Here is a 26,269-nt window from a genome sequence, read left to right on the forward strand (position 1 = left end):
AATACTGATTGCTCTTTAATTTGTGGGCGTGACATTAACCATCACATGACACTAATTAATTAGTAATCTAGTATGTATATAATCATAATAATGATAATAATAGTGCATGCTATAAAAAAGTCATAAAATAAAATAATGAGTGAAAATTAAACTAAACATCATACAAATCCTACGACAATCAATACAAAAAACACATCAACAATAAGCCCTGAGGATGGTATAAAAACATAAGACGCATGAAAAAAACAGTCTTTAAAAGAGATTTACGATCAACAATGATTGTAGGTTCAAATTTCCAAGATCACACGAACTTGTTCTTGATCAATGGCGACTCTAAGTTGCCTTCCTAAATATTTGCAGTAACTGTAGAAGAAAAATAGTGAAAATAAATGATAGCAATTAAAACTTGAAGCCACTCTTACCTTTCCTCTATCTGAGGACTCGGTGACTCCTATTTCTTCCAGTTCTTCTTCAGACACTTCAGCCAGAAAGTGCATATCATCGTAACCATTAGCGATGAGGATGCTGGAGAACTGCTGCAACCCGTTCAAATGAAGCAGGGAATCTACAGTAGATGGTGGTCTTGGAGATCTCCCTCCCTGTGAGCAGATAGCAACAATACAAGTTTCATATTAAGTATGGGAAGATTCCCCCCGCCTCCCTCCCCCGCCCCCCCACTAGATGAAATCCTGGTACATTCATATGTGTGTGCCTGTGTATGAATGCTGAAAGAGTGTTCAAATGTATCATGGACATTAATATCATGGAGATTACACACTCACTTGTCTTCTATGTGCAGGAGGGGATGGAGGTACTTCTTGCCGAGCAATAGGGAGGGGAGGTGATTTAGAGGGTAGGGGAGGCAAGGGGTCCGCATTTCTTCCCTTCAGAGGGGGTGAGGACCCTTGACGAAATGGAGTGGAGGTAGGGGTAGGGGGCATTTTCCGTTTTGTAGGGAGAGGAGGATTGCTTTGAGAGGGTCGCAATCGAGGCACTGGAACAGGAGGATCCGTTGTGCTACAAGTGAATACGATCAATTATTCATTATAACATCAAGCTACTGCACATGTTCAGTTACACGTAAATGAAGTATTTGTCTCACCTTGGACTCTCTATTCTTCTGGAAGGAATAGGAGGGTTGCTACTAGGTATATTCATGCTACTAGGTACATTTGTTGAATTTCTGGGAGAAATAGCTCCTTCCCTGTGCATGGATACAATAGACAATTTAGTACAAGTTGTGTAAAGTGTGAAAAAAGTACTGTAACATATCTCTATTACATTTGCTAAAAAGCAGTCCCTACAAATCTAATGACTAATTTTGCTGTTCTGTCTCGAGGATAATGAATCATTTTGCTCTCTATTGAAGTGTAATCCAATTTTATCAGCCAAACTACACCCAAAACGTCATATCCGGCCGTGTTAAAAGTATAAAAAAACCTAGTTTGGGGCAGCCAGTACTGGCCAGTATACAGAATAGCGAGTGGCCGCATGCATTTCAGGGCAAGTTTTGTGCAGTAAATATCTAGCTAGTAATCCGTGCCTATATCGAGGTGGCTGTACTTCAGAGAGCCGGAATAGCGAGAGTCTACTGTAATATTAACTAAATGCGCAGTACGTACATGTACATAACCTACAACCTACCTTCTGCGTGGTAGTGGGGGTGCTCCAGCTTCAGCAGTGGCACTGGGGGTGGAGGCTGATGATGGTCTGTGTGAGTTGATGGTAGAGCGGGGGACAGGGAGCATGGGGCGGGTCCCAATAGAGTCCTTCCGATATCTGGCATTCATTATGGGAGGGTCCGCTGACTCTGAGTGGTGGCTCCTCTGTCGAACCTTGGAGCCATTACTGACAAAATCCAAAGAACTACTACCGGCTGCCCCTACAACAGGAAAAATAATTCTCATTTAATGCTCAGTTTATATACAGAAAGGCGACAATGAACTAAGCAGGAAAACAACACTTGATTAAAAAATCCCATGGCACATACAATGATTCAATGTACATGTACATACAGTGTACAACAGCAAAAGAGCAGAGTTCAAAACGTGGGCAGAAAATGCTAAAATAGAAATTTCACTTCATACACATTCCTCCGCCCACGTTTGAATTCTGCTAGCTATGTACTAGATAGTAAGTTACGTGCCCTCTCTTGCAACATAAATGTATATACATGTAATGAAGTAGTCACCTTGGTCTTGAATAATGAAGTTGACGTCAGAGTAAAGCTCTTCCTCCGTCACCCTCTGCTTGTACTGGTCAAGTGTGACATGAATCAGGGCACTGTACGAATGGAAAGATATTGGATGGAACATTTTAATACAAAGAATGATAAAAAAGCACACATACAGCAATAGTTGTGGACTTACTCTAATTCTCCGATGGGAAGTGCTTGATGGGTGAGCTCCCGCCGTACAGACACTGGTGACTTGCCAATTAGCTCTCTCAAGGACAAACAGCATTCAGCTATGAAAACACAAATCAAAACATTGAACAGCTGCACGCACACACACACGCACGCACGCACACGCACGCACGCGCGCTTGCACGCACGCACGCACGCACACACACACACACACACCAGATGCTTCTACAATGAATGTGCAGTGCTACAATCTCTAACTTACACACTGACAGAGGTACTCACAGTATCACATTCCACCCACTCACCATAAGGCTCATCACTCTCCTGGGACTTAATGATCAGTAGCAGGTGCTGTTGCTCCAAGTACTCCTCCTCCTTGACAATGGGCTGTATACTGACCGCGGGGTCTCTCGCTCGCCATACTGGCCGTACATATGTCTCTGAGTCCTGCACCTGGGCCCAGTCATTGTTGGGTGGAGACTTCCTCAACCCCTCAAAGCATGCTGAGTGTAACTCAATGTAGAAGTGCGTCTTGCTGTTCGTCTGTATCTATGGGGAGAGGGGAGGGGCATGATGGGCTGATATGATAATTATTATGCAGGAGAGGCAAAAATGATTTGTGGTACTCGATCATAAATGTACGAGAAGTTAGTGGAGTTTGGAAATGTACAAAAACAGAGTTGTCTCTTACCCTTGCTGAGACACTGTCAATGACAATCATTGCTTTCTTGTTGTTGGTGGGCATCAGTCCACTAGTAGGTGCAACTGAAGCTGTGAGAAAAAGTGCAACAGTCCACACCAATCCAATAATGCTAAAGAATGTTCTACATAAATACAGCAGCGCTTTGCCAATACAATAGGCACCACTTAAGGACACGCTTGTGCCGTAAGTTAATTATAGTAATTGCTGCACATTAACAAAACACATGTACACATGCAGTTACTGAGCATACCAGCATACTGCTTGATGCCTAGTATCTGGAAGGTGGCAAAGACGGGGGAGTGGTCACTTGTCATGATGTCACCTGTGCACCCATACGAGGTGTTGATGATAGGGGCATTCGGGTATGACCGCCACAGCACACGATCACAGTACGAGGGCACGTTAATACGAATCTGGGGGAGTAGACAGACAAATACAATGAAGCTATAGTACTACAGTACATAGAGCTTATCAGATAAGTACGGTGGCCCTGAGCGCTACTCTAGTTGGTAGTTTATACTTGATAGTTCAAACGCGTAGTTGATAGTTCGCAGTTGCTACTTGATAGTTCAAACACGTAGTTGGCAGTTGGCAGTTGGCAGTTGGCAGTTGGCAGTTGACAGTTGGTAGTTGGCAGTTGGGAGTTGGGAGTTGGGAGTTGGCAGTTGGTAGTTGGCAGTTCGTAACCTTTAAACTTTGCAACAATAATTAGCCTGCTTTTAAATTATGATACTGGCACCGATATCTAGCTGGCCTAAGACGGCAATGGCAATATTAATCTTATATGTACACATCTAGGTAGGGAGATCATTTCAAGTCTAATTCTCATGTACCTACATTCCCAGATCCCAGCAGGGAGGGGGGAATTATAGAAACAGGTTTTGCATGGCACTTTTAGATTCTATTTAAAGTTATGGTTAAAAGATAGAAGGCAGTGCAAAGATCTATATACAACATTTGCTAACTGCAAAGTTTAAAGGTCACGAACTACCAACTGCCAACTCCCAACTGCGAACTACCAACTACCAACTGCCAACTCCCAACTGTGAACTACCAACTACCAACTGCCAACTGCCAATTGCCAACTGCCAACTCCCAACTGCCAACTACCAACTGCCAACTGCCAACTACCAACTCACTGCCAACTACCAACTGCCAACTACCAACTGCCAACTACCAACTGCCAACTGCCAACTGCCAACTGCCAACTGCCAACTGGAGTAGCACTCAGGGCCACCGTAGATAAGTACAGTTGTACATGCACATCATAATTATACACACATGTGAGTTAGAGTGACTACTAAGCTCACCCCTGATCTCTTGTGCTTGACCCAGACATAGTCGTCCAGTGTTCTGGCTCCCTTGGCAAACCGGTAGGTCGGCGGAAACAGAATAGGGGACTCATCTGGATTAGAGGAAATACAATCACACTCAATGATTGCTTTGATACCTAACAACCACTAACCTATGTACCAACAGCAGGTAACATTCACACGGCAATACCAAATACAAACACAGGATCCTAATAATGGCTATACACTACTACACAACTCACCGAATCCGACAAACACTTTCTTTTTTTCCATCTCCCTCTTGAGCTGGTCATCAGAGAATATGGAGAAGTGGTCGTTCTTTTTGGCATAGTCGACAATCTCAGTGGCACTTAGTTGGTCTATGCGGTAGTTGAGGTCCCCCAGGAAGAACATGTGAGTGAACTGGTTGGTGAGGTCGAACTGGCTCAGGTTCTTGTGCTTGAGGGCACCCATGCCCTTCAAAATATCATGGTAGTTCTGGTTACGCCTGTAGGTATAAGTGGGGTCAATGACTCAACAAGAAGAGTTACCTCCTAAATTTAAGGGCATCCTACTTAGCAGAATGGGGCTAATTTTGAGTTAAATGCTATTGGATATACCATCCTCACCTGGTGCACTTTTCATTGCCTGATGTGAGGTGGGAGTTAATGAAGCAGAGGGAGATATTTCCAAAAAAGAAGGAGATGCCAACTCCTCCTTTGTTGCCCAAGGCATTGCCAATACCAGTACGCACCTGAGACACCTGCACAACAAAGGTTACCATAAATGATAACCACATGAATATGGATAATTATACTGTTGTTATCTAGCAGTAGAATAATTTCATACATAACGCTACAGATTGTAAAACCTACTATTTGAGAGAATAAGAGCATACAAAACTGCAGACAAAGCTGCCCCATACTGTGTACCTGAACGTGTGATATCTTGTTGGAGTGCTCAGACTTGACTAGAATGAGGCACCTAATGCCCCACAGCGTTTGAGAGGTCACCTTCTCATAATCTATGGAGTAGAGCGTCTTGAGTGTCTGCTTGAGAATAGAGAACCAGTCCTTTTCACTCACACTTGTCTCCTGGAGGGGAGGGGGTGTGGCGTGGCATGTATGAGGTACATGTAAAGGGGTGGTCAGGATTATAATTAAAGGGTCGAAAATTGTATACTTCTGCGGGTTTAAATATCTCACACCAAGATGTGCTAAACTTCCTACTGTTTCCTGAAGTCTCTTTCTCACCTGTGTTCCAAACACATACATGTCATGAGCGTGCTCCAGTTTAGTGGACAGCGTTTTGCCCATCCCATTACAGCGTATCCACGAGCTGATTTCGGCAGGAGGTCCCGCATCACCCATATTCCAGGTGCCCACGAATATTGAGACGTGGTCATGCTCCTCCTGTCTCATCTTGTTACGAATGTACTGAATCAGCTGACAAAAGTGCTCTCGTGCCTGAGAGAAATACAGAGTGTCAATACAGCAACCACTGACCACTTGAGAGGAAATGTAGTCTTATCGTTGTCACGTACATGTATGTAATAAACAGCCTTAGAGACATCAGGGTGTCATACAGAGGGGGGAAAGGGGGGATATCCCCCCCCCCCCTTTCAAGTACTAGTTGTATGACTGAGTGTCCATAGCTGGGTATTGAAATAACAGTTGACCTTTTTGTCAAAACTGTCTGATTACTTTTCTCATTTCCCCCCTCTACTTCAAAATCCTGTATGACACCCTGGACATACTGTGGTATGTGTACAGGCACATTTAAATATCTTTATTACATTTAAAGAGGGCCACAACACACAGCCTTACCCGCATGTCATTGAAGATGTAGTCTTTCCTGCTCTGTCCGCTCAGTTGAACACCGAGCCTGTGCTCTCTGGTACGTGACTTGACGAGCTGGAGGATCTGATGGTGCTCGAACGAGGTCCCCTGTCGCTCCCCTGGCTTACACAGACACAGGCGACAGTCTCTCAGATTCACTGTCAGTATTTGGTTTTTCTTGCCTGTGTGTGTGTGTGTGTGTGTGTGTGTGTGTGTGTGTGAGGGGGTGGGGGTGGGGTGAAGGGGTTGACAAGCTTAGGGTTCTCATGATCTTATGCTAGGATCACTTTATCTACGAAACAAAAGGGGTGGATGCATTCAACAAACTACTTAATATATATTCACAGTTTGAAGTGATACACTTGTAAATACACTTGTAAACACAATGAGATTACTCATCTACCCACTGTGGCAGATTACTTAATCGTGAGGCGACTGAAGAAAAATTCAGGTGGTGTATATTAATTTATATAAAGGACAAAAAGCACTTGAAAAATACCCTGGTACCTGAGAGAGCGTGCTCGATCTTGACATCGAAGGAGACCTCCTCGTCGTCCATGTCCTGATCGGGAGAATTTTTTCCTGAGTCAGAGGGTGCAGGTGGCTGGGTGAGGGAGTTGGGGTTGGAGGGACGCCCAGTCAGGGTCACACTCAACTCACGAAACATCTGAAAGGCCTAGAAGAGAAATATTACTGTAACAGTGACATAGCATTCAAGTTAGTTGATTGTTGACTAGAACGTCCACACTGCGTTAACACATGCTCACTGTACATAACACAGACAAATAATTCTATGAAGCATTAATTATACAAAACACTAAAAACAAACAATTAGAAGCTAGTTCATGTGAATTGGGAAGTGTTTCACCACTTACTGTCGTTTCCAAACTCTGAATGGACTCAGAACAATCGCTGAGCTTGAAACCCAGAGAGTCAAAATCACCATCCTGTGGATGGAAAGAGTGTCTATAGTGTCAACCATGCCAACACATACACACACACTACTAACACATCAGTACAGTATCAAACACATATTAACACTGCACAACTTTGAGTCCATGTATATAAGACTAACTCACCTCTGGTTTGGACCGCCTTCTCCTGGCCATGGAGCTCACATCTCCAGCGTGTTTGGCCCCTCCAGCTCTGTCAAACAGACTCTGCATCAGATCCACACGTACCATAACCATGTTCAGTTGCCTACAGGGGGGGACAGTGATATAAATACCTGACAGAGCAATCCACATACAGACATACTGTGGTGTTTGTTATATCACTCAGTGTCTGCCCTAAAAAAATTGCACTAAAGATGGTCCATGAATTCTCTAAGGTGCACATTTTTCACAGGTAGTGTAGTGAACTTACTCATGAATTTTGGCACAGTCGGACAAGAAGAGCTGCTTGAGCTGTGTGACATGAGGGAAGGATGTGGACATACTGTCCACGTCCTTAACAACGTCACCATTGAGATAGGACTTGAGTTTCTCCAAAAAGCTGTTGTCCACATTGGTGATGTCCACTGTACTCAGGGAGGCCAACAGGAATTTGGATATGAGGTTTTTCTCTTTTGAAACATCATCCTCATCGTCTAAAGGAGGTTTAGAAGATATTTAGAATATACCTTTCAGGTAAGTAGTTCTATACAAAACTGGAATATGGTATCTATAGCTTTTCAACCTCTTGTACTTGAAGTTGGATGCAAGTAATAGACAGGATACTACCCTAACCTGATTCATCAGGGTCTTCCTGCTGCTCCTCCTCTCTCCTCTGAGGTATGGGGATGGTGAGTGCGCACACAATCCCTCGCTTGCCCAGCTTGTAGTACTCCACCATCTCGTCCAGCGTAGAGAAAGCCTTTCGTTGGATACCTTGCTGGGCCTGTGACAGAGACAACTGTGAATTAATTGGTTTCCTTCTACTTAATAAGGAGAGTTGTATGAAGCACTAAATCACCAAAAGATACTGAAAATGTACCCCCTATAATACACATGAACACATTTCCAACAGCTGCCCATTTAAGGAACACCGTGCCCACTCCTTGTTTCAGTTCTAACTTTAGAGTTCAATCACATGTAGATAGATAACCAAACAGATAAACTACAATGTAGCAGTTTGGATAACTAACTCATTCCAAGCAGCATTACACTTCAAATATACTTAGAAGACATCCCAAAGGGATACACTTAAGAATCACAACTGAAGTGCCTCGTATCATAAAGAACACCTCACAATGAGCACATGTGTTTATATTACAGATTATACGGTCTACCTGAACAGAAAATTTTCCATCCTCGTTTGGTAGTATCCGATAGTGATGGATTCTCTTCTGATATCTGATGTGTGTGTGTGTATGTGTGTGGGCACGGTGAAGCAACTGGAAGCAACATAGGATATGAGCAGCTGCTCTAATAAAGTACACAAGATTACAAACACACTTAGCTACAAGAATACACCCCACACCATAAACGAAGTTTCAGTTCTTATATATAAATAATTAATATTCATTTGCAACGTGTCGTTGGTTAGGGTAAGTGATATGCCTGGGGTTATTTAACAAAACTATCCTCTAAATGTCTAATAGAAGGGACACAATAAAATTCAAAGAGGATGTTCAGAGCCTACCATTGTTTACAGTCATAAATATGAATGCCTTCAGCAAACAATGACCAGTACTTTTTACTCACACACACAGGGGAATCGTAGTAGGTTCCATTGTGCATAAAGACAGTGGGAGTGTGCAATGTATGTAAAACAAGCTTCCCCAACTACCTAGGAAACAACGACATGGCATGCCAATTTGGACTGTGATATGCTGCCAAAAATGGAATCTACAAACAAGCCCGAACCAAAGCTCCTCTAACTTCCACTGTATTTCATTAATTAGTCCCAAGCTTTGATGTGGTTAGTGTTCACAAGTAAACATACAAGCCAATCATTACATTGTAGAGAGCACATAGGCTCCTTTGATAGTGTCACTCTCTCTGATCAGAAAGGAGCCATCTTCTTTGCTCTCCAGTAATATCCTCTCTGTCTCCACACGACCCACGTTCTTGTGGAACCATACCCAGTGACTGCTATTGCTTGACATTCCGGCCAGCTCACAGTCATTGGAGGAAGAAGTGCAGTAACAATTCTTGGGTTGTATGGTCCGTCAAACTCACTAGCTAGCTTATAGATAGAGAGAAAGCTAACCACTCTCGATCCAGTGCAGTGCAGAGCTAGCTAGCTAGCTAAGAGGTAGCTGAAATAATGGAAAATCACGTGAGTTCGGAGGTCACAGTGTTTGAGCCACACCTATCAAAGAACAATCTGCTGATTCAGCATGCTGAGTAGCCTCGATTCAAATCGGCCTGGAATCGAGGCTGTAGCCTCGATTCCAGGCCGATTAAAATGATGAGTTGTATACACACAGTACATACAGTAAACACAGTGTACTTTCTCTTTGGACTCGACTGGACTCTACAGGAGGTTTGAGGCAACTGAAATGGCTACCAATAAAGTTCAGGTGTACATCTATGATCTGAGTCGAGGACTTGCTGCACAGCTCTCCCCACTATTTTTAGGTGAGGTGATCATTGAATTATAATTATTTATACGTACATGTATAACATACCTAGCTTGTTGTTCCTACAGGGAAGCAAATTAATGGAATCTGGTGAGTACAGTGTGTTGATATAATGTGGTAATTCTCTGACCCACCAGGCACACGGGAGTGGTGGTTTATGGAATGGAATATTTCTATGGAGGATTAGGAATTGAATTTTGCCCTCCTGTGAGTTTTATCTGACTCCTATAATTCAATGCAGTAGTTACGTTTCTATTCCACACAGGGAGGTACAATCATGGGCCCTCCTAACAAGGTAGAGGACTTAGGGGAAACTGGTATCCCCCAAGAAATTTTCATGGAATATCTCTTTGAACTCCAAGATCAATTCCAGTAAGTCATTATCCGGTCACAGTCACTATTGATTGATGTACACACCTGTATAATTATTAAATATACCTTTCTATAATTATGCAGGCCTGAGAAGTATAATTTACTCGAGCACAATTGCAATACATTCTCAAACGAAATAGCCCAGTTCCTCACAGGCAAGACAATACCTGACTACATCACCAACCTACCTGCTGAAGTGATGAGCACGTAAGTAAAGCTACGTACAGTATATTGCACGCACTAACTCTGTTTCCCTATACGTACAGACCATTTGGTGCACAACTGAAGCCATTCCTCGAGACGATGTTCTCTGGGCCCAATGGAGGACAATCAGTGACTGAGTTGCAAGGAACTCAACACAACTCCTCATAGTTAAAATTATCTGTTTTGCATATAATTATAATATTCTGTATGTACTTTATGATTATCATGACAACTTCATATAATTTATATACATGGTTGAATTTTTAAATAATGGTCATCGAGATTCAGCATATTTGTAATTGAAGTTAACTTGATGTGATGGCATGCACATAATTTAGATATTCAGCTATTGAGTCAGTCTATATAGTTCAGACGCGAAGAGGATGCACTGGTACAGTGGCTCTATTGCTGATGACCTCTTTAGCAATGGCGGACATCGACGCATCTGTCTTGAGAGAGCTAGTGCTGGTAATTGACTTGAGAAGACGCTCCACTCTCTCCGAGGCCTGATCACACCACACCACGGTCAACTGCTTCTCGTGGGAGCTGCTCGATACATCGTCACTGAGGCTCTTGGAGGCCCTGCATCAAATACACACAAAACATTGTGAAATAGCTAGGGTAGACATTGAACTGAACGAATGTAGTACATTTGCAATAAAAGACAAACAAATTGAGGGCAGGTATATAACTATTACATGCTTGTACGGAAATGTACAATGCAATGTACAAAATTTAGTTTGAGCTAGCTCACCTTGAGATGACAGCAGCCATGCCATAGATGTCGATGATGGCATCAGCCAACCTCTTTAGGACGTACTGCTCATCTGTGGTTGCCAAAAAGAGTGGTCACGTGGGTTTATTTATGTGACAAACAACTCACGGATGACATGCTTTCTGTACTTTAGGAGCACGGCTTCACAAGTGGCTCCAAAATCCCCAACAGCTTGACTCAACTGCATTTAACACTAGCTCAATGCACAGTGTAGGAAGAATAAAAAGTGTAAGTACCTGACTAGCAGGACCAGAAAGGTCTGGGTGAATGTCGCCTTTCTTCACGGATGGAGTTGATTTAGCCCCGACCATCCTGCAGGCATTTAAGTATCAAACACGAGGTTCACAGTAAATATGTCACGTGCTACACACAAAACACAAGACCATGCCTCATAGCTCTCTTAGTACCCTCAGAGAAAATGACCCCAAGGTTCAGGCTCTTCATGTCCTTCTCCAATTCTTTTAGTTGTTTCCCACCATACTGTAAACAGAGGAAAGGCGAGACACACATTCAAACACACACATCAATACATGAATGAACGTGTATTTGACCTGCAGTCCAGTCAATGACACAAACAGTCTGAGGATGTCGTTACTACCCTCAAAGATTCTGAAGATACGGAGATCACGGAGCACCCTCTCCAAACCAGCTTCCTGTGAGCAGTGAGTGAGATAACACAATATACACTACAGTATCAACTCACAGTCATGAAGCCCATCCCACCATACAGTTGTATACACTCGTCAGCGACCTCCCAAGCCGCCTCCTATAGAGGACACAAAAGTTGTAGATAAACGGCAAACATTTTAGTGCAAGGCAAGCAACGTACGGATGAGAATATCTTGCTGATGGCAGCCTCCAGTTGGTACTCAGTGGATCCAGTATCCATATTGCCACTCAGCATGTATGCAGTAGACTAAAGAATGGTCATGTAAAATCAAATAATTGTGTTACATGTATATGACATACCTCTGTGACGTACTGAAGTAGTGCCATTCTGGCGATTTTCTCCTGCACCTGCCCATATGTTTCCAGCTTGCTCCCAAACTGCACTCTTGTAGAAGCATGGTCTACCTGTGTAAGATATGCACATGGATTAGTGTACAGGGACAATGGGTTAACATACAGCTTTCTCAATAAGTTTCTTCATAGTGCCAGACAGAGCAGCAGCCATTCCAAAGCGGCCATTGTTGAGAATGTTCATAGACACTTTGAATCCTTCTCCCTCCTCTGAAAGGAAAAATAGGTTCAATATTCCATGCCTTTCTAGTGCAATTTACATACATTTTGTTAGATTTACAGCTGTCACAGATATTTAAGAAAGAGCTCGTAACAGCTACAGAATGCAACTTCTCTTGTCGCAACAACCTCAAGTTAAAAGAAAAGCCAGAAAGCTGTTACACGTACAACTTACAAACTAAAACTTACCACCCAGCAGATTTTCCACAGGAATCTTGACATCTTCAAAGTAGACCTCTGCTGTATTGGAGGCCTTGATTCCCATCTTCTTTTCTGGCTTTCCGCTGCTGACTCCTCCAAACGCTCGCTCCACAACGAAGGCCGATATCTTGTCCTTCACTGCCCCCGTCTTAGGGTCCTTGATGGAAGTCTGAGCAAACACTGTGAATATCTCTGCTATTCCACCATTGCTGATCCTACAGGAAGAGAGGAGAATTATAGAGCTAACGTTCTGTCTTAGTTCTTAGAGTTTTACCATATCTTGGAACCATTCAGAATGTAGTGTTTTCCATCCTCGCTCAGGACAGCTCTGCTCTGTATTGACTGAACAGAAACATTTCATTGACTAAGAACGTTTGCACAAAGCGTAGCTAGAGGGCTAGTTTCATTGATACCAACTACACACCTAAACATGGTTAGCTACCTACAAATGAACCACTCACACTAGCATCTGACCCACTGCTGGGCTCGGTGAGACAGAACGCAGCAATCTTCTTCCCAGTGGCCACATCAGGCAGATACTTTGCCTTCTGTTCTTCAGTACCATACAACAGAATGCCTTTGAATCCAATAGACTGGTGTGCCCCTAGGCAAATACCAATGCCCAGATCATGTCCACCGACAATCTCCACCATACGAGCATACTGTGTGTTGGTGAGGCCCACTCCACTGAGCTCTGCGGGAACCTGTAGCCCAAAAGCTCCCATCTCTTTCAGCTGATCCATTATCTCTGGGGGGACACGCTCCTCGCGGTCATTGCGAGCTGGGTCATTGGTTTCCTGGGGGGGGGGGGGTGTAGAGAGGTACAAGTAACAGTCAGACAGAATATTACTATTGTAAAATTACCTCAAAAAACTTTGTGACAGGGTCAACAAACATGCTAGCATTTTGTCTTTGTTCGTCTGTCAATACTGCATATAGGTGACAACATATGGAACACATTAGTAGGTCATACTTGTCAGGGTGCATTTCCCACCCCACCCCCCTTCACTCACCATCAGGGTATGGGAACAGTTCTGCCGTTTCAAACTTCCCCGCAAAGCTGTTCATAACGAATGAATTGTTGCTCTGACTGCTGTAGGATCTGGACCACCCCTGCCCATCAGACAGCTGGGAGAGTGTGGCCGATCGCCAGTACCTGTGGGGGAGGGGGGGTGGTTTAATCAATGACACAATTCCTTAGCCAGTATTGTGTTAGTTCAGCAGCTGTACAAAGAACCCCAATACTTTGAGTGTGAATTATAGCCAGTCTAGTCCACTACTTTGTACTTAGCACTTACCTTGTAGGTACTCGAAGTAGCTGCTTCGATAACCTCACACAGTGACTCATGTTGAAGGCCTCTTCTAGTTCTAGATCCACCTCAAAAATTCTGGCGGAGAGAGCTAGCTAGAGAACACCTTGTTGTAGATCATTACCATAGATTATGCTTACAGGAAGTAAGACAATTTAAGACAGGAAGATCTCAGGAAATTCATGGGAAAATAAATAAGATCAACACACAAAATACGCACAACATAGGGACTAGTGTCAGGTTAGAGTTCAGTTAATGTGAGTGGGGGCCTCAGAACGTCAACTTCACACAGTGTGGTTTAGTCGACATTCGTCATATCACATCACAAGTCACATATCTCCAACCTGTAGGGGAAGGTGGATCATCATTATCAGCTATAGAAAGTATTCTTAACAGCAACTCAGTGAGGTGAAGTACCGTTTGAGGGTATAAATTTTCGCGGAAAGATCGTTAGAAAGGTTTTTGCAGCATGCATGCGCATATGATATTAATTTTGGTGGTATGGTACATGTTTTATCAGTGAAAACCGCACAAACATTTATACCCTCGAAATATACCTGCTATATGGTATCTTTTACAGTATGCAATCAAAACTAAGACAATACGCATTACTGTAACAATGTCTTCAGCACTCCACTCCATAAACCATATTATGGTAATACATGTAATTATATCCTTACCTGGCACATTTCCCTATGAATAGAAGGACTCCATCTCGTCATCGAACTCAGCCTCCATGACTGTGGAGGCTGATTCAAACGACTGACTCGGCTCTGATATTAGCTCCTTGAGTTCCATGAGTGAAGGCAGTCTACCTGTCTCTAGCTTGGACCACACCAGCTCATCTGTGTACAGTGTATGAACTTTGAGCTGCATGTTGTATTAATGCTCTATTCAATGTCCTTGACGTAGTGCACACAATACAAAACAAAAGTGTAACAAGAGTGTATACCGTTGAGTGATACTTCAAAGGCACCGGTGGACAGCAACTGGTTCTCTATTTGTCCTCCGATTATAAATATCACCAGGAAAGTGGTCATCTGCAGCAATTACATACAATCACAACCGATAATCGCACACAATGCAGCATGCAAACCAACCTTGTTCTCGTGAGCCCAGGTGTATATCCAGGGTGGGTTCTGTATCCCAATGCTCTGCAGCACCCCTGGTCCGGCCAACAACAGCAGTACGACTGCCATCCTCACAATAAACAACCCTGAACTGAGCAGCTCATTGACCCTCGGTGGTGGGTACGTCCCTCCCTCCATGTTGAGGTGAGGCACCTCAGTTCGCAGTGCTTGAGTATACTGCTCAAACACCTTCCGATACCCTCAGCTGTAACTGTAGAGAGAGTGGGTAGAGCATGAGATCAATAAATTTATATGTGGATGATCATGTTGAAAGCTCACCAGTACAGAACTTTGAGGGTGAGTTCAGCCGACCCAGTGAAAGCAGGATGACTCAACTTCTTTTGGGCTTCTACATTACCAAAAAAGATCACTAGAGAAGCTACTATCAGTGTTGAAATAGGTAAGTAAGTTTTTGCAGCCATCTCCTGCATGCAATGATATTTATGGTTCAAAGTACAGACCACCATTGAACTTTATACTCTACTGTGTCGTTCCATTTAAAGCCCAGTTAATAATTGTTTTACAACAATGTCAACATACGCTTCCAAGTCCCACAGACACCGATCTAAGAGTCCACCATACTCTAGCTACAAGAGAAATCGTTCCAGAAGTCCAGAGAGGCGTAAATATAATGACAGAGAAAGAAGAGACGGAGGGCCAACAGACAGATATCGGTATGTCCCTCCCCGGCCCCGGCCCCATCACACTCAGTACACACACACTCAGTACACACACTCACCTATACACCTGACACACACACACACACACACACACACACACACACACACACACACACACACACACACACACACACACACACACACACACACACACACACACAGTGGTCAGTGGAGTGGTGGTCAACATGAGGGACAGAGTGAAGCCTTTTATGCCAGCATTCGAGAGGGGAGAGAGAAGGTGGCTGTCATGGGTGTGCCTGAGGTGTGGGCACTCTCACCTCCTAGACCAACTGTAGAGTAAGTCATTGGTTGACGGTTTTTGTTTACAGTCATTCAGTTCTACATTTTTTGTACAGCTCTGATGACGAGGAGGTGATAAAACGTAGAGAAGAAGCGAGGCTGACTGCTGAATTAACCAATCAGATGTCAGGTGACTCAGACAGTGAATCTGAGCGGAGAAGAAAGAGAAAGAAAAAGAGAAGCAAAAAATCATCAAGACACTCTAAAAAGTGGGTACTAGCACTACTGAACAGTTTGTGCATAGCTAATGCTGATACAGGTAAAGTATGTTTGGTTGTTTGTTTGCAGGCATAAGAAGAAGATACCTGAGCCGATAGAGAGCTCAGAGGAATCGGCCAATGAGAGTGGAGTTGAGGGAGAGTGGGTAGAGAAACGGCTGCCAAGGGATGGAGATGATACATTTGTGGGTCCAGTCCCAGAGATCAAAGTCCAGGCCACTAACGACAAGAAAGAGTAAGTCTGTTGTGATTACATGTTTCAGATGATGGGCAAAAGTCTATTTCGGCCTGTTTTCAACACCATGGTCTAAAATAGGAAACTATGGCCCGTTTAAAATTTGGGATTTGAGCATACCATCTGAACGGGATCCTTCTAAGCTTTCAGAAAATTGTTTAATTTGGACCATTAAAACTCTAGTTACAGAGCCGACGCAGCACATTCAAAAGAAAGCGTTAAATACTCCCCCTTGTCTTCTATAAACTACCTTTGTTCAGTATTTGTATATCTTTTTTGCTGTACTCTCTCCTTGCCTTTTATAAATTCTTAATGTATACACATCTAGCTTTGGTGGTGCCCTGCTACCTGGAGAAGGAGAGGCAATGGCTGCCTATGTGGAGGCCGGCAAACGTATCCCACGCAGAGGAGAGATTGGACTCACTTCAAACGAGATCACTGTCTATGAGGATGTTGGCTATGTCATGAGTGGTAGTCGTCACAGGAGAATGGAGGCTGTTCGTTTAAGAAAGGAGAACCAGATCTACAATGCTGACGATCGCCGGGCACTGGCCATGTTCAACAGAGAGGAGAGGTCCAAGAGAGAGAATCAAATACTCTCAGACTTCAGGTCCATGGTGCACAACAAGCAAAGCAAGAACTAAAACTGAAATGACTCATGTTTCACGTCAATTATTCAATCATGTGCAGTAAATGTATATGTAGCTAATATTATTTCATGCACTTCCCTTAATTTAATATGTACGTCCTTTTAATGCGTATAAGCATGACATCAATAACTTTTGACAAGCAGTGTACATAAATTTATAGCAGAGACTGGTAGCATGGAACACAAGCTATATATCTCACAATTTGTAAACAACACAAAACAATAAACAGCAGTCTATAATGGAATGTTGCTATGTTTCTTCCATGGTAGAGATTGTTTCTTGGATGCCAGTAGCTCCAGGTCCTCACAGATCCTCTTTCTGGTCTCACGAGGGAAAATGATGTCATCAACAAACCCTGTAAACAAAAAATAGTTGTTAAAAAAACCCAGGAAGTATGCAAGAGCTTGAAAGTACATTGTTAAGTAAGGTATTGGTATGGATGGTCATAACTGTTCAGTATGATCAGAGATCTTCTCGAATATCTCTGGTATGATAAGAGGAGTTACACTGCCTACACTATTGGCCTTTGCCATACATTGTACCAAGAGTTCATGAACTCTTGATTGTACCAATGAGCATGACCATTAACTAAGAGTATTGTTGTATAGAGTTGACTGACCTCTTGCAGCTGCCTGGAATGGCGTGCAGAGAGTGTCCTCGTACTCTTGCTGTAGCCGAGGTAGTTCTGATGAGTCAGCACCACGGTGAAGGATAGCTACTGCACCCTATATACATGTGTAAAGTAGCAATAAGTCTGACACACTGTACATAATTTCTTAGTATGATAAGAGGAGCTACACTTCTTACACCACTGACCTTTGCCCCCATAACGGCAATCTCAGCAGTTGGCCAGGCATAGTTGATGTCCCCCCTCAAGTGTTTAGAGCTCATCACATCGTATGCTCCACCATACGCCTTCCTAGTGATCACGGTGATCTTGGGGACAGTGGCCTCAGCATACGCAAATAGTAGCTTGGCTCCATTCCTGATGATGCCATTGTGCTCCTCTTGGGTACCTGCATGCGGTGGTAAAAATTAAAGGTATACATGCAGAACCGATGCAGCATATCCAGCATCCATCACCTGGGAGGAATCCTGGTACGTCTTCAAAAGTAAGAATTGGGATATTGAAGCAGTCACAGAAACGCACAAATCTTGCTCCTTTTATTGACGATGTGATATCCAAGCAACCTGCAGGTCACAAGTACGATTACCTCCAATCCCTACACTGATAACTGACTCTCTCACCTGCTTTCTGATTGGGCTGGTTTCCCACCACACCCACAGTGCGGCCATTCATCCTCGCAAACCCCACAATAATGTTACGAGCGTAGTCTGGCATAATCTCAAAGAAGTTGCCCTCATCAACGACCCCCCTAATCACATCCAGTATATCGTAGGGCTGGTCAGACGAGTGAGGGACAATGTAGTCCAGGCCGGGAATAAGACGGTCCCTGAGGCACAGTACGGTGAAATATTGGTACGTGGTATTGCTTGATCTAAATTCTTACTTAGGGTCCTCTGTCACTCTTATGGGGAGCTTGTCTTTGTTGCTTAGGGGCAGGAAATCAAATAGCTCCCTCATCCTGTTAGGAACATCCAGTACAGTGTTTTAGTGAATGGATAGATTATAGAGACACATCACCAAATCGCCATCATCATTTGCAACCTACTTTCAACCCCAAACAACCCACTCACTCGTATAATGCATGAACATCATTCTCGAAGGCTTTGTGGGCCACTCCTGACTTCTTAGTGTGTGTGAGTGCCCCTCCCAACTCCTGATCTGTCACTACCTCCCGAGTCACTTCCTGGAATACAGGAGGTCCTTACCACAATATCATAGCAACAAATCTGACTCACCTCCACAACTTTGGGTCCAGTCACAAACATGTAGGAGGTATCCTGAATAGAATAATATCAACCTCACCCTCACCTGAGGTGTGTATAATGCTCACCTTGACCATGAAGGTGAAGTCTGTCATAGCAGGAGAGTACACTGCCCCTCCAGCACACGGGCCCATGATCAGAGAGAGCTGAGGAATCACTCCAGACGAGTGGACATTTCTCTGTGTGTGGGGTGTGGAGTGGGAGGAGGGTTGACAATGTGTGTGTGTGTGTGTGTGTGTGTGTGTGTGTGTGTGTGGAGTGGGTTGATGTGTGTGTGTGTGTGTGTGTGTGTGTGTGGAGTGGGTTGATGTGTGTGTGTGTGTGTGTGTAGAGTGGGAAGAGGTTGATGTGTGTGTGTGTGTGTGTGTGTGTGTGTGTGTGGAGTGGGAGGGGGTTGACAATGTGTGTGCTGGGGATACAATACACTGTAGCTAGATAAGTAATCACCAAGAAGATATCAGCGTATCCAGCAAGAGAGTCCACCCCCTCCTGTATCCTAGCACCACCAGAGTCGTTCAGTCCTATCACTGGAGCACCCACGTCCATCGCCTTGTCCATTATCTTACAAATCTTGCGAGCATGCATGCTCGACAGACTCCCACCAAACACTGTGAAGTCCTGTATAAGCAGAGCTCATTACATTATAAACATAGTACATGTACATTCCACCTACCTGACTGAAGACAAAGGTCATTCTCCCGTTGATTTGCCCGTGACCAGTGATCACACCGTCTCCAGGGATCTAAAGAGGGAACCACTATCACTAAGGGCATATCACTTGATATCACAGTATGTTTGGCCACCTTGTTACTAGCGGTATCCATGCCAAAGTCGGCACAGGTGTGCTCTACAAACATGTCGTACTCTCTAAAAGTGCCCGGATCCAGGAGGAGCTCAACACGCTCTCGTGCAGTCAGCTTGCCCTGAGAATAACATTGTTACAGCTATGAACATTGTATATCCTGTATGGACATACAGTTTGGTGTTGTTTGTCAATTCTCTTCTGGCCACCCCCGAGTGTAGCCGCTTTCCTCTTCTCCTCTAGAGTGGCTAAGGTCTTTGCTCTCTGTGATCCATACCTCCTTTGTCCTTGAGAGAGGATAGAAGTAGCCCTCCAGTGCCTCAGTAGAGCTCGAGTGTGCAACATGCTAGCGCTCTTCGACAGCCTCACGGTCAAAGTTCAACTGCTTTGCATTGAGCCCCACCCCCCCCCCCACACAATATTTTTTATATGAAAACAATAACACAACAAACACAGTGCATGATGAAGAAATGAATTGTCTTGACCTGTCATGATTTGGAGCTGACCAGTAGAAAACCATCCTGTGTGTGTATAAGGCAAAAAATAGAATAAAAAAAATTGAGATTGAAAAAACACACTGTACAAAAAGTATCATCCTATTGTAAATGTTCATGCACTGAGATGCTGACCCCAATGTCTGTAGTTTTGTGAGCACCCTGTAGTTTTCGATGACACTCGTCACAGACTCTCTGCGGAGTGTAGTAGCCAAGGTGAGGGATGGGGAGCTTGAGTTTAGAGCAGTCATTGCAGAAGATGAGTCCACATGACCGACAGTGGTGCTGTGTGAGGAGTGAGGAGTGTGTAAGGAGTGAGAGTAAGGGGGGTATGAGGAATTTGCTAGTCTTAGAGTATACTGTTTGCGAGCCTATATAATTATATACTAGCAAGTCATAGGACACTTGGAAAGAATGTGAGTAGATTTGTGCATTATGACACTGAGTACCCACGTATAATACTGAGGTGTGCTGTACTTACTTTTCTCTTAAAAGCAGTGAACTTCTGCTGACACCACTGACACTCATTGGTGTTGTCATCGCATTTCCACACCACAGTATTCTCCTGCCAGTGGCTGGCCTCCGCTCCAGGAGTCATGGGTGTCTGAACATGGAAAAATGCTAAAAAATCACGTTAGCTAAATACAATTACTGAGTTTCAGATTTCCACTAGCACAAAATTAATGTTGGTTTTTAAGTAACAGCTATAAAGGAACTCTTTCCCTTACTATGCTAGCATCCGGATCTGCTGACTCAGCACCATCCCTTTCTACTTGGGAGTCAGAAGTACTGTCATAGCGCAGGAAAAACTCCTCCCACAGTCGCAGACGACGCACGTTATTGGTCGGATAGATTGACTGGAAGAGGGAAAATCAAAACTATGTCAAATAGTTCGATATTGAGACGGGAGCTACATCAATATACTATGACAGAAACTCAGTGCAGCTTACATCAGAGGTCTCCTGGTAGCCTGGATTGAGCAGGGTGTCCCTGATGGCTGAGAGGTGGGCCCACAACGAGGCTGTCCTAGCATACAGTGACATGTCGTGTCTCTCCTTGTCACAATTACACAGAAACGTACCAAACCTGAATTAACAAATTAATTAATTGGGACACTGAGGTGCGTAATGCTGTGGCCAATCAAATACTCAATAGAGACAAAAAACTATCTTATACAGAATTTACAGCTACATGTGTTTTGCATAATGCAGAGCCTATTAGTTTGGCTGGCCACTCACCATCCAGTGTTGAGGTGGTCTGCGATACAGAGAAGATAGGAGAAGTTGAACTCAAAGGCATTCGGGAACTGAGTTAATATTTGGTAGACACAGTCCAAGAACTGTAGGAAGATGGGGGAGCGTTCGTTTGGTTGGTCAGGGTGGCCGAGACGATGTTGGAACTTGTGACCAAACGAGAGCCACTCTTTGTCAACAAGGACCTGTGCATGTGCGTGGGGAGGGATGTAAGTTGATTCAATGTGTACATTACATTGGAGTATACAGCTGATTGTGTGTGTGTATGTTGAAATCTTCTTCTTACTTTGTACTTCAATAGGACAATTGTATAATTACTGTAGCATTCATGTAAACACTACAAGCACAGCATCTGTGACTACAACAGCTAGGACTGTACATGTACCTGGAATCCAACAGTGGTTCTGTAGTAGGGGTCGATGAGCAGCTGAGCTAGAGAGGTCAGTTGTGAAGTTCGGTCCCACCCATCACTGCAATGGATCAGAGCGTTGCCATGTTGCTGCTTCATGTAGCGTGCTATCATGGTCGACCCCTGCAATCAGAACAAGTAGTGACAGCAAAAAAACAGTACCAAACTGTTGATCTGAGTTTTAATCATACTACCCGTAGGGGTTTAGTAAAGATCTGTTATTCCACACCCACCTTGATGATGATACTGAGGTAGGTGAGCCAGGCAGTGTTCTCCAGACTGGAGAGCCACTTGGAGGAGGTGGGAGAAAGGCAGAGTGTCCTGAGGGCATCATAGCTGTCTCTCACAGCATGGATGTTGGGTATGTCCAGGAAAGCCAGTCTGGCTCGAGGGTAGTGATTTATTATCTCTGTGCCTTTACCCTAAGAGGGGAGGGTATTGTTAGATATACGATTAGTCGATATTCATTCGCAGGTGTATATTATTATAATACCAACCTCCCTCAGGCATACTCACTCACCATTATCATATTGCCGGTAGCTGCTGAGAAACTCCTTGCGTCGTATATGATCATGTGCGCGTCAGCAGGTCCAGTGTGAATGGCAGACTGAATCAGGTGCTCATCAAAGGCAGAGTGCTGCAGAGAGGGAAGATAATGAAGCCAGCCATCATATTAGAGAATGCTCTTACTCTTCCAGTCTTGCCAGTGAGGGGCTGAGCACAGCGCAGCATGAAGTTATGGTGTGTCTTGTCCACCCAGACTAAAGAGGGGATACGGCCCTGTGTGTGTGTGTGGGGGGGGGGTTATGAACTTGCCTAAAGTGCATGTGGATTGTTATACCTTGCTCCTGAACTTGACACACTCATCAAGCACCCCCACCTATGAGAAACAACATACAGTTGTAGAAACATGTTATATATAACTGCAAAAGTGCAGTGCTAAAACACTGTCAGACAGACCCATTTAATTATGTTTTAAGGGCCCCCACCTGCACTCCTTTCGGCATGTACATAAGTTGAGGGTAGGTTGCACAGAGTCTGTACTCAGGGCCATTGGTCACTGTCAGCTTCCATTTTTCCTCAGACAAACCCTGCCGATCCATCTCTCGAGGGAAACTGTACACGTCCCACCCTGTCAGCTGCAGCTGGCCAGTGTGTAGCCTGTATGTGTGTGTGTGTGGGGGGGAGTGGTTTGACTGTGTGGATGCATACTACTCACATACTTGACAAAAGTGACGGCAGGAGGATAGTCAGCAACGTTCAGAGCTAGATGTTCCAATCTCAGCTGAAAGGCTGCTACCAACAAATCTGTGGCGTGCAGCAATCTTGAGTTGCTCCTGCCCTTTCTCCCACCCTCTGTTTGACAGTTGACCATCCCATCAATCTCATCGGGACTGACATCGTCCAATAGATCGGTAAACGAAAGCGTAACCTCATCATCTTCAGAAAGTATATCAAATTCTGATTCCGAATTTTCACCGGAGAAGTGTGTTGATTTGGTGACCTCTGTGTCCTCTGCCTCTGGCTGGTCCTCACTCACATTCAAGAGGAGGGTGGGTTTTGCACGAAATGCTCCACTCCTAGTCCTCGCTCGACCATCACCACTCTCATCAGCAGGGTCAAGGGTATCCTATAAGATACCATAATTATCATAACACAACACACTTAGGGATATGCCCACACTGGTCGGTGGTGGGGTCGGTACTAACCACCTCTAGACAAAAATAACCACCTCTTAGGCTTAATTTACATGTGGCTAGCTACAGTGGCGTAGCCAGGATTTTGGGAAGGGCAGGGCTCAAATCAGTTGAGCAGACGCTGAATAACATGAAATATTACCAGGTCATCACTTTTCCTCAGCAGTCAGCATGCGCATTAGATGGCCCTGCCCACATTTCCATTGAATGACATCATTCCAGCAACTATGCATGCAGTACAGTTGCAGAATAGATCGACAGATCACAGTGATTCAAGCTAAGTTGGAGTTGATGGAGCACAAAAGGGGGGGGGGCTCTAGCCCCGTCAGCCCCCCTCTGCCTATGCCACTGAGCTATAAATAAGGCATGTTCAAATGAGATTGAGGATTGAAAATAGCCACCACTGGGCACATACCTGCATACAACCATAATTTATTATTACTCACTAAGCGTTGAGAGTGTGAAAGGTCAGTAGCGAGTGTTCCCGAACGAGGACCTCTGACCCGCTCGGACACAGACTTTATGATACGACGGCCAATCTTAGGAGAGGAGGCAAAACTGAAAAATCTTTGTCCAATTTGTTGTTTGTCTTTTATAGGGACGCCAGCTGGGGGATCAGTGAGCTCAAGTGGCGGCGGGTCGGGTGATTTGGAGCGTGACTGTCTCGCTTGTTCCAGCAGAAAGATGAGCTTGACAGTACGTGCGTCGAAACAGTGTACTGAGATTGTGACTGTCTTGGACCTCTCCTTAGCACCAGACCTCTGTCGACTCACCACCTGTTGTGGAGCAAAGTCTAGAGTGGACAAGGGAGCTAGGAACATGACTGTACACTTACAATGGTTTCGTCTCCAACTTCTATAGACTGGATGTTGTTGAGTGCTATCCACATGTTCGTACCACACTGATTCGTCCTAGACTTGGCTGCTAGGATTATCAATCTGTGAGCATCGATAGAATGAATTGTATAAAAATATAATGTAACTGGAAAATGTAGTGTAACACTATATCTTGTATTGGCTTGCACCATGACCCCCCCCCCCCCCCCCACACACACACCTGTAGTTGGTGAGGAAGACCTGTGCAATGTAGTGACTGGCACAGACGTCCACAAATACACCAGAGAATGCCATCTCCACGTGCTCAGTGGGTCCAGGTATCTCCACTGTCTCCTTGCCACTGGCCAGAGGAAGGTGGAAGCCCAACCCTGAGCAACGGCGGTATAGACTGCCATCCAGAATGGTACAATCTACTTGCTGTAAAGAGAGTCAAGAGATGCAGAGCCCTTCAAAAAAAGTCAACTTTAGCTAAAGGATGATTTCACACAATAACTACATGTAAAGTACATGTACTAGGTCAGCGCAGGGTTGATTACATATTGTCACAGATCTATGTATCTCTACAGTCATGTAATGCTATCTTAAGTGCTGCAGACTGCAATTTGTTATTTGATGCTCCTATGTAACTCAAGTTTTAAGTTAGCAAGCAGAATATCTCACCACTCCACTGTCCACCTCCAGCTCCACACGCACACACAGCTGTCCACGCACGCTATCCTTGGGAGATCGTTTGGTGAGGTCGTACCGGGTGTCCTTGGCAGAATGAGTGTCGGTGGGGATATCCCTGAATGGAATGAGGACACGGCCCAGGAAGTCGTCAGCGTTGACTGTGTCCTTGTCCCACACGTCTATTCCAAGGTACCCAAACAGCTCCAATTGGTCATCTATAGTTAACAATTGCATAAACTGTTAGATCCACCTTAATCAATTAACACACTGTAAGTCACAATGTAGTGATGGCAAGAATGGTGATTGTAAGCATTGTATGACCATTATTCTTGGAAATACCTAATAAGCAAACACACAGCTTATCATCAGCTTATTATAAATTGTGAAGAACTCTCAGACTTAAGGGTGTTCAATGTACTATAAATGACATCATAATTATAACAGTAACAGCAGTAGTTCCCCTGAGACTCAATGCACTTTCATTTTCTGCAGCTATTTATCAGAATACACACAGGGATATACAAAGTGTAGAGCGAGCATAATTATGTCTCATACAACACATCCATCACCGCACTCAATAGAGAGAAAGGTGTAGGTTATGAAAAGAGTTGCTTAGTCGAACATTCTATGGAAATGCTGCATGAGCTCATTACTATTAAACAGCTACACGTACGTCAAATGGGTGCAATACCTATTCTCACTGTGAATGGTTCCAAATCGGTTCCATTCCAGACGAAGCGTTCACCCCACTCTGGATCTAGAGTTGCACTCTTGACCTCTGTCTTGAGCAACTTGTCATTCTCATTGACTCCCAGCAGATGCAGGACACAGTAGGGGTCTGCCTTACCCCCGACATCACTGGGGTGCACACCACTTGCTCCAAGGACTGCAGGAGGATAGACAACCAATATTAATTTAATTATACTCTAAAAATGGCTTCCTGGTTAGATTTAATAGTGACAAGTAGATCTATGGGTATATATAGCTTACTGTGAGCATGAAGTCGGGCTGATCTTGGTGGAGAAGAGTCTGTGTACACTGTGAACGCCATAACAAGTGCACAAAGTGCTGCAAGTCAAGTCTCTTTAGAATCAATGAACACCATCCCCACCACGCCCCTCTGAATGACCTCATTTAACGTC

At 44.2% G+C, this 26,269-nt stretch overlaps 7 protein-coding genes across 8 annotated transcripts; 2 read left to right on the forward strand and 5 right to left on the reverse strand.

Moving 5' to 3' along the window:
* Positions 1-44: 44 nt before the first annotated feature.
* LOC135341574 (phosphatidylinositol 3,4,5-trisphosphate 5-phosphatase 2-like) lies at positions 45-9,477 on the reverse strand. The gene is made up of 23 exons (XM_064538165.1): positions 9,138-9,477; positions 8,468-8,531; positions 7,926-8,076; positions 7,564-7,786; positions 7,278-7,398; positions 7,074-7,145; positions 6,706-6,874; positions 6,187-6,380; positions 5,614-5,826; positions 5,293-5,454; positions 4,990-5,123; positions 4,624-4,868; positions 4,379-4,473; positions 3,319-3,481; positions 3,057-3,136; positions 2,671-2,914; positions 2,370-2,466; positions 2,192-2,283; positions 1,645-1,882; positions 1,103-1,204; positions 783-1,017; positions 423-599; positions 45-363 (listed from the first exon to the last, which is right to left on the reverse strand). The coding sequence occupies exons 1-23, from the start codon at positions 9,284-9,286 to the stop codon at positions 334-336; spliced, it is 3,450 nt and encodes a 1,149-aa protein (XP_064394235.1). The 5' UTR covers positions 9,287-9,477; the 3' UTR covers positions 45-333.
* Positions 9,478-9,555: 78 nt separating this feature from the next.
* LOC135341585 (desumoylating isopeptidase 1-like) lies at positions 9,556-10,610 on the forward strand. Its single transcript, XM_064538180.1, has 6 exons — positions 9,556-9,761; positions 9,832-9,853; positions 9,901-9,970; positions 10,029-10,135; positions 10,220-10,342; positions 10,402-10,610. Exons 1-6 carry the CDS (start codon positions 9,683-9,685, stop codon positions 10,505-10,507), a joined length of 507 nt encoding a protein of 168 aa, XP_064394250.1. The 5' UTR covers positions 9,556-9,682; the 3' UTR covers positions 10,508-10,610.
* Positions 10,595-14,011, reverse strand: LOC135341581 (very long-chain specific acyl-CoA dehydrogenase, mitochondrial-like). Its single transcript, XM_064538175.1, has 16 exons — positions 13,853-14,011; positions 13,568-13,710; positions 13,419-13,483; positions 13,016-13,351; positions 12,829-12,896; positions 12,543-12,769; positions 12,241-12,344; positions 12,084-12,188; positions 11,944-12,030; positions 11,818-11,880; positions 11,666-11,767; positions 11,503-11,594; positions 11,351-11,426; positions 11,223-11,295; positions 11,094-11,166; positions 10,595-10,921 (listed from the first exon to the last, which is right to left on the reverse strand). Exons 1-16 carry the CDS (start codon positions 13,900-13,902, stop codon positions 10,708-10,710), a joined length of 1,878 nt encoding a protein of 625 aa, XP_064394245.1. The 5' UTR covers positions 13,903-14,011; the 3' UTR covers positions 10,595-10,707.
* A 14-nt stretch (positions 14,012-14,025) lies between these two features.
* Positions 14,026-15,458, reverse strand: LOC135341586 (selenoprotein T2-like). The gene is made up of 5 exons (XM_064538181.1): positions 15,274-15,458; positions 14,965-15,205; positions 14,817-14,904; positions 14,545-14,709; positions 14,026-14,208 (listed from the first exon to the last, which is right to left on the reverse strand). Exons 2-4 carry the CDS (start codon positions 15,130-15,132, stop codon positions 14,558-14,560), a joined length of 408 nt encoding a protein of 135 aa, XP_064394251.1. The 5' UTR covers positions 15,133-15,205; positions 15,274-15,458; the 3' UTR covers positions 14,026-14,208; positions 14,545-14,557.
* A 7-nt stretch (positions 15,459-15,465) lies between these two features.
* LOC135341583 (NF-kappa-B-activating protein-like) lies at positions 15,466-17,206 on the forward strand. Its single transcript, XM_064538177.1, has 5 exons — positions 15,466-15,668; positions 15,837-15,971; positions 16,031-16,183; positions 16,263-16,427; positions 16,756-17,206. The coding sequence occupies exons 1-5, from the start codon at positions 15,523-15,525 to the stop codon at positions 17,069-17,071; spliced, it is 915 nt and encodes a 304-aa protein (XP_064394247.1). The 5' UTR covers positions 15,466-15,522; the 3' UTR covers positions 17,072-17,206.
* An 11-nt stretch (positions 17,207-17,217) lies between these two features.
* LOC135341582 (propionyl-CoA carboxylase beta chain, mitochondrial-like) lies at positions 17,218-20,171 on the reverse strand. The gene is made up of 13 exons (XM_064538176.1): positions 19,944-20,171; positions 19,771-19,890; positions 19,641-19,709; positions 19,415-19,585; positions 19,036-19,146; positions 18,941-18,982; positions 18,776-18,888; positions 18,589-18,663; positions 18,326-18,531; positions 18,161-18,268; positions 17,894-18,093; positions 17,697-17,802; positions 17,218-17,432 (listed from the first exon to the last, which is right to left on the reverse strand). Exons 1-13 carry the CDS (start codon positions 20,112-20,114, stop codon positions 17,311-17,313), a joined length of 1,614 nt encoding a protein of 537 aa, XP_064394246.1. The 5' UTR covers positions 20,115-20,171; the 3' UTR covers positions 17,218-17,310.
* Positions 20,172-20,205: 34 nt separating this feature from the next.
* On the reverse strand, positions 20,206-26,261 carry LOC135341576 (myotubularin-related protein DDB_G0290005-like). 2 transcript variants are annotated; one of them, XM_064538167.1, is made up of 19 exons: positions 26,118-26,261; positions 25,819-26,013; positions 25,119-25,342; positions 24,679-24,875; positions 24,458-24,560; positions 24,069-24,398; positions 23,149-23,555; positions 22,915-23,086; positions 22,767-22,805; positions 22,616-22,705; positions 22,446-22,562; positions 22,159-22,347; positions 21,902-22,048; positions 21,502-21,701; positions 21,214-21,349; positions 20,992-21,120; positions 20,745-20,867; positions 20,399-20,548; positions 20,206-20,290 (listed from the first exon to the last, which is right to left on the reverse strand). In XM_064538167.1, exons 1-19 carry the CDS (start codon positions 26,176-26,178, stop codon positions 20,258-20,260), a joined length of 3,042 nt encoding a protein of 1,013 aa, XP_064394237.1. In that variant the 5' UTR covers positions 26,179-26,261; the 3' UTR covers positions 20,206-20,257. The 2 variants fall into 2 exon arrangements, with proteins under 2 accessions (XP_064394237.1, XP_064394238.1); XM_064538168.1 differs by lacking the exon at positions 26,118-26,261 and having other exon boundaries at positions 25,829-25,965.
* Positions 26,262-26,269: the final 8 nt, after the last annotated feature.

The sequence above is a fragment of the Halichondria panicea genome, chromosome 9 (genome assembly GCF_963675165.1).
Source record: "Halichondria panicea chromosome 9, odHalPani1.1, whole genome shotgun sequence".
Classification (NCBI taxonomy): Eukaryota; Metazoa; Porifera; class Demospongiae; order Suberitida; family Halichondriidae; genus Halichondria; species Halichondria panicea.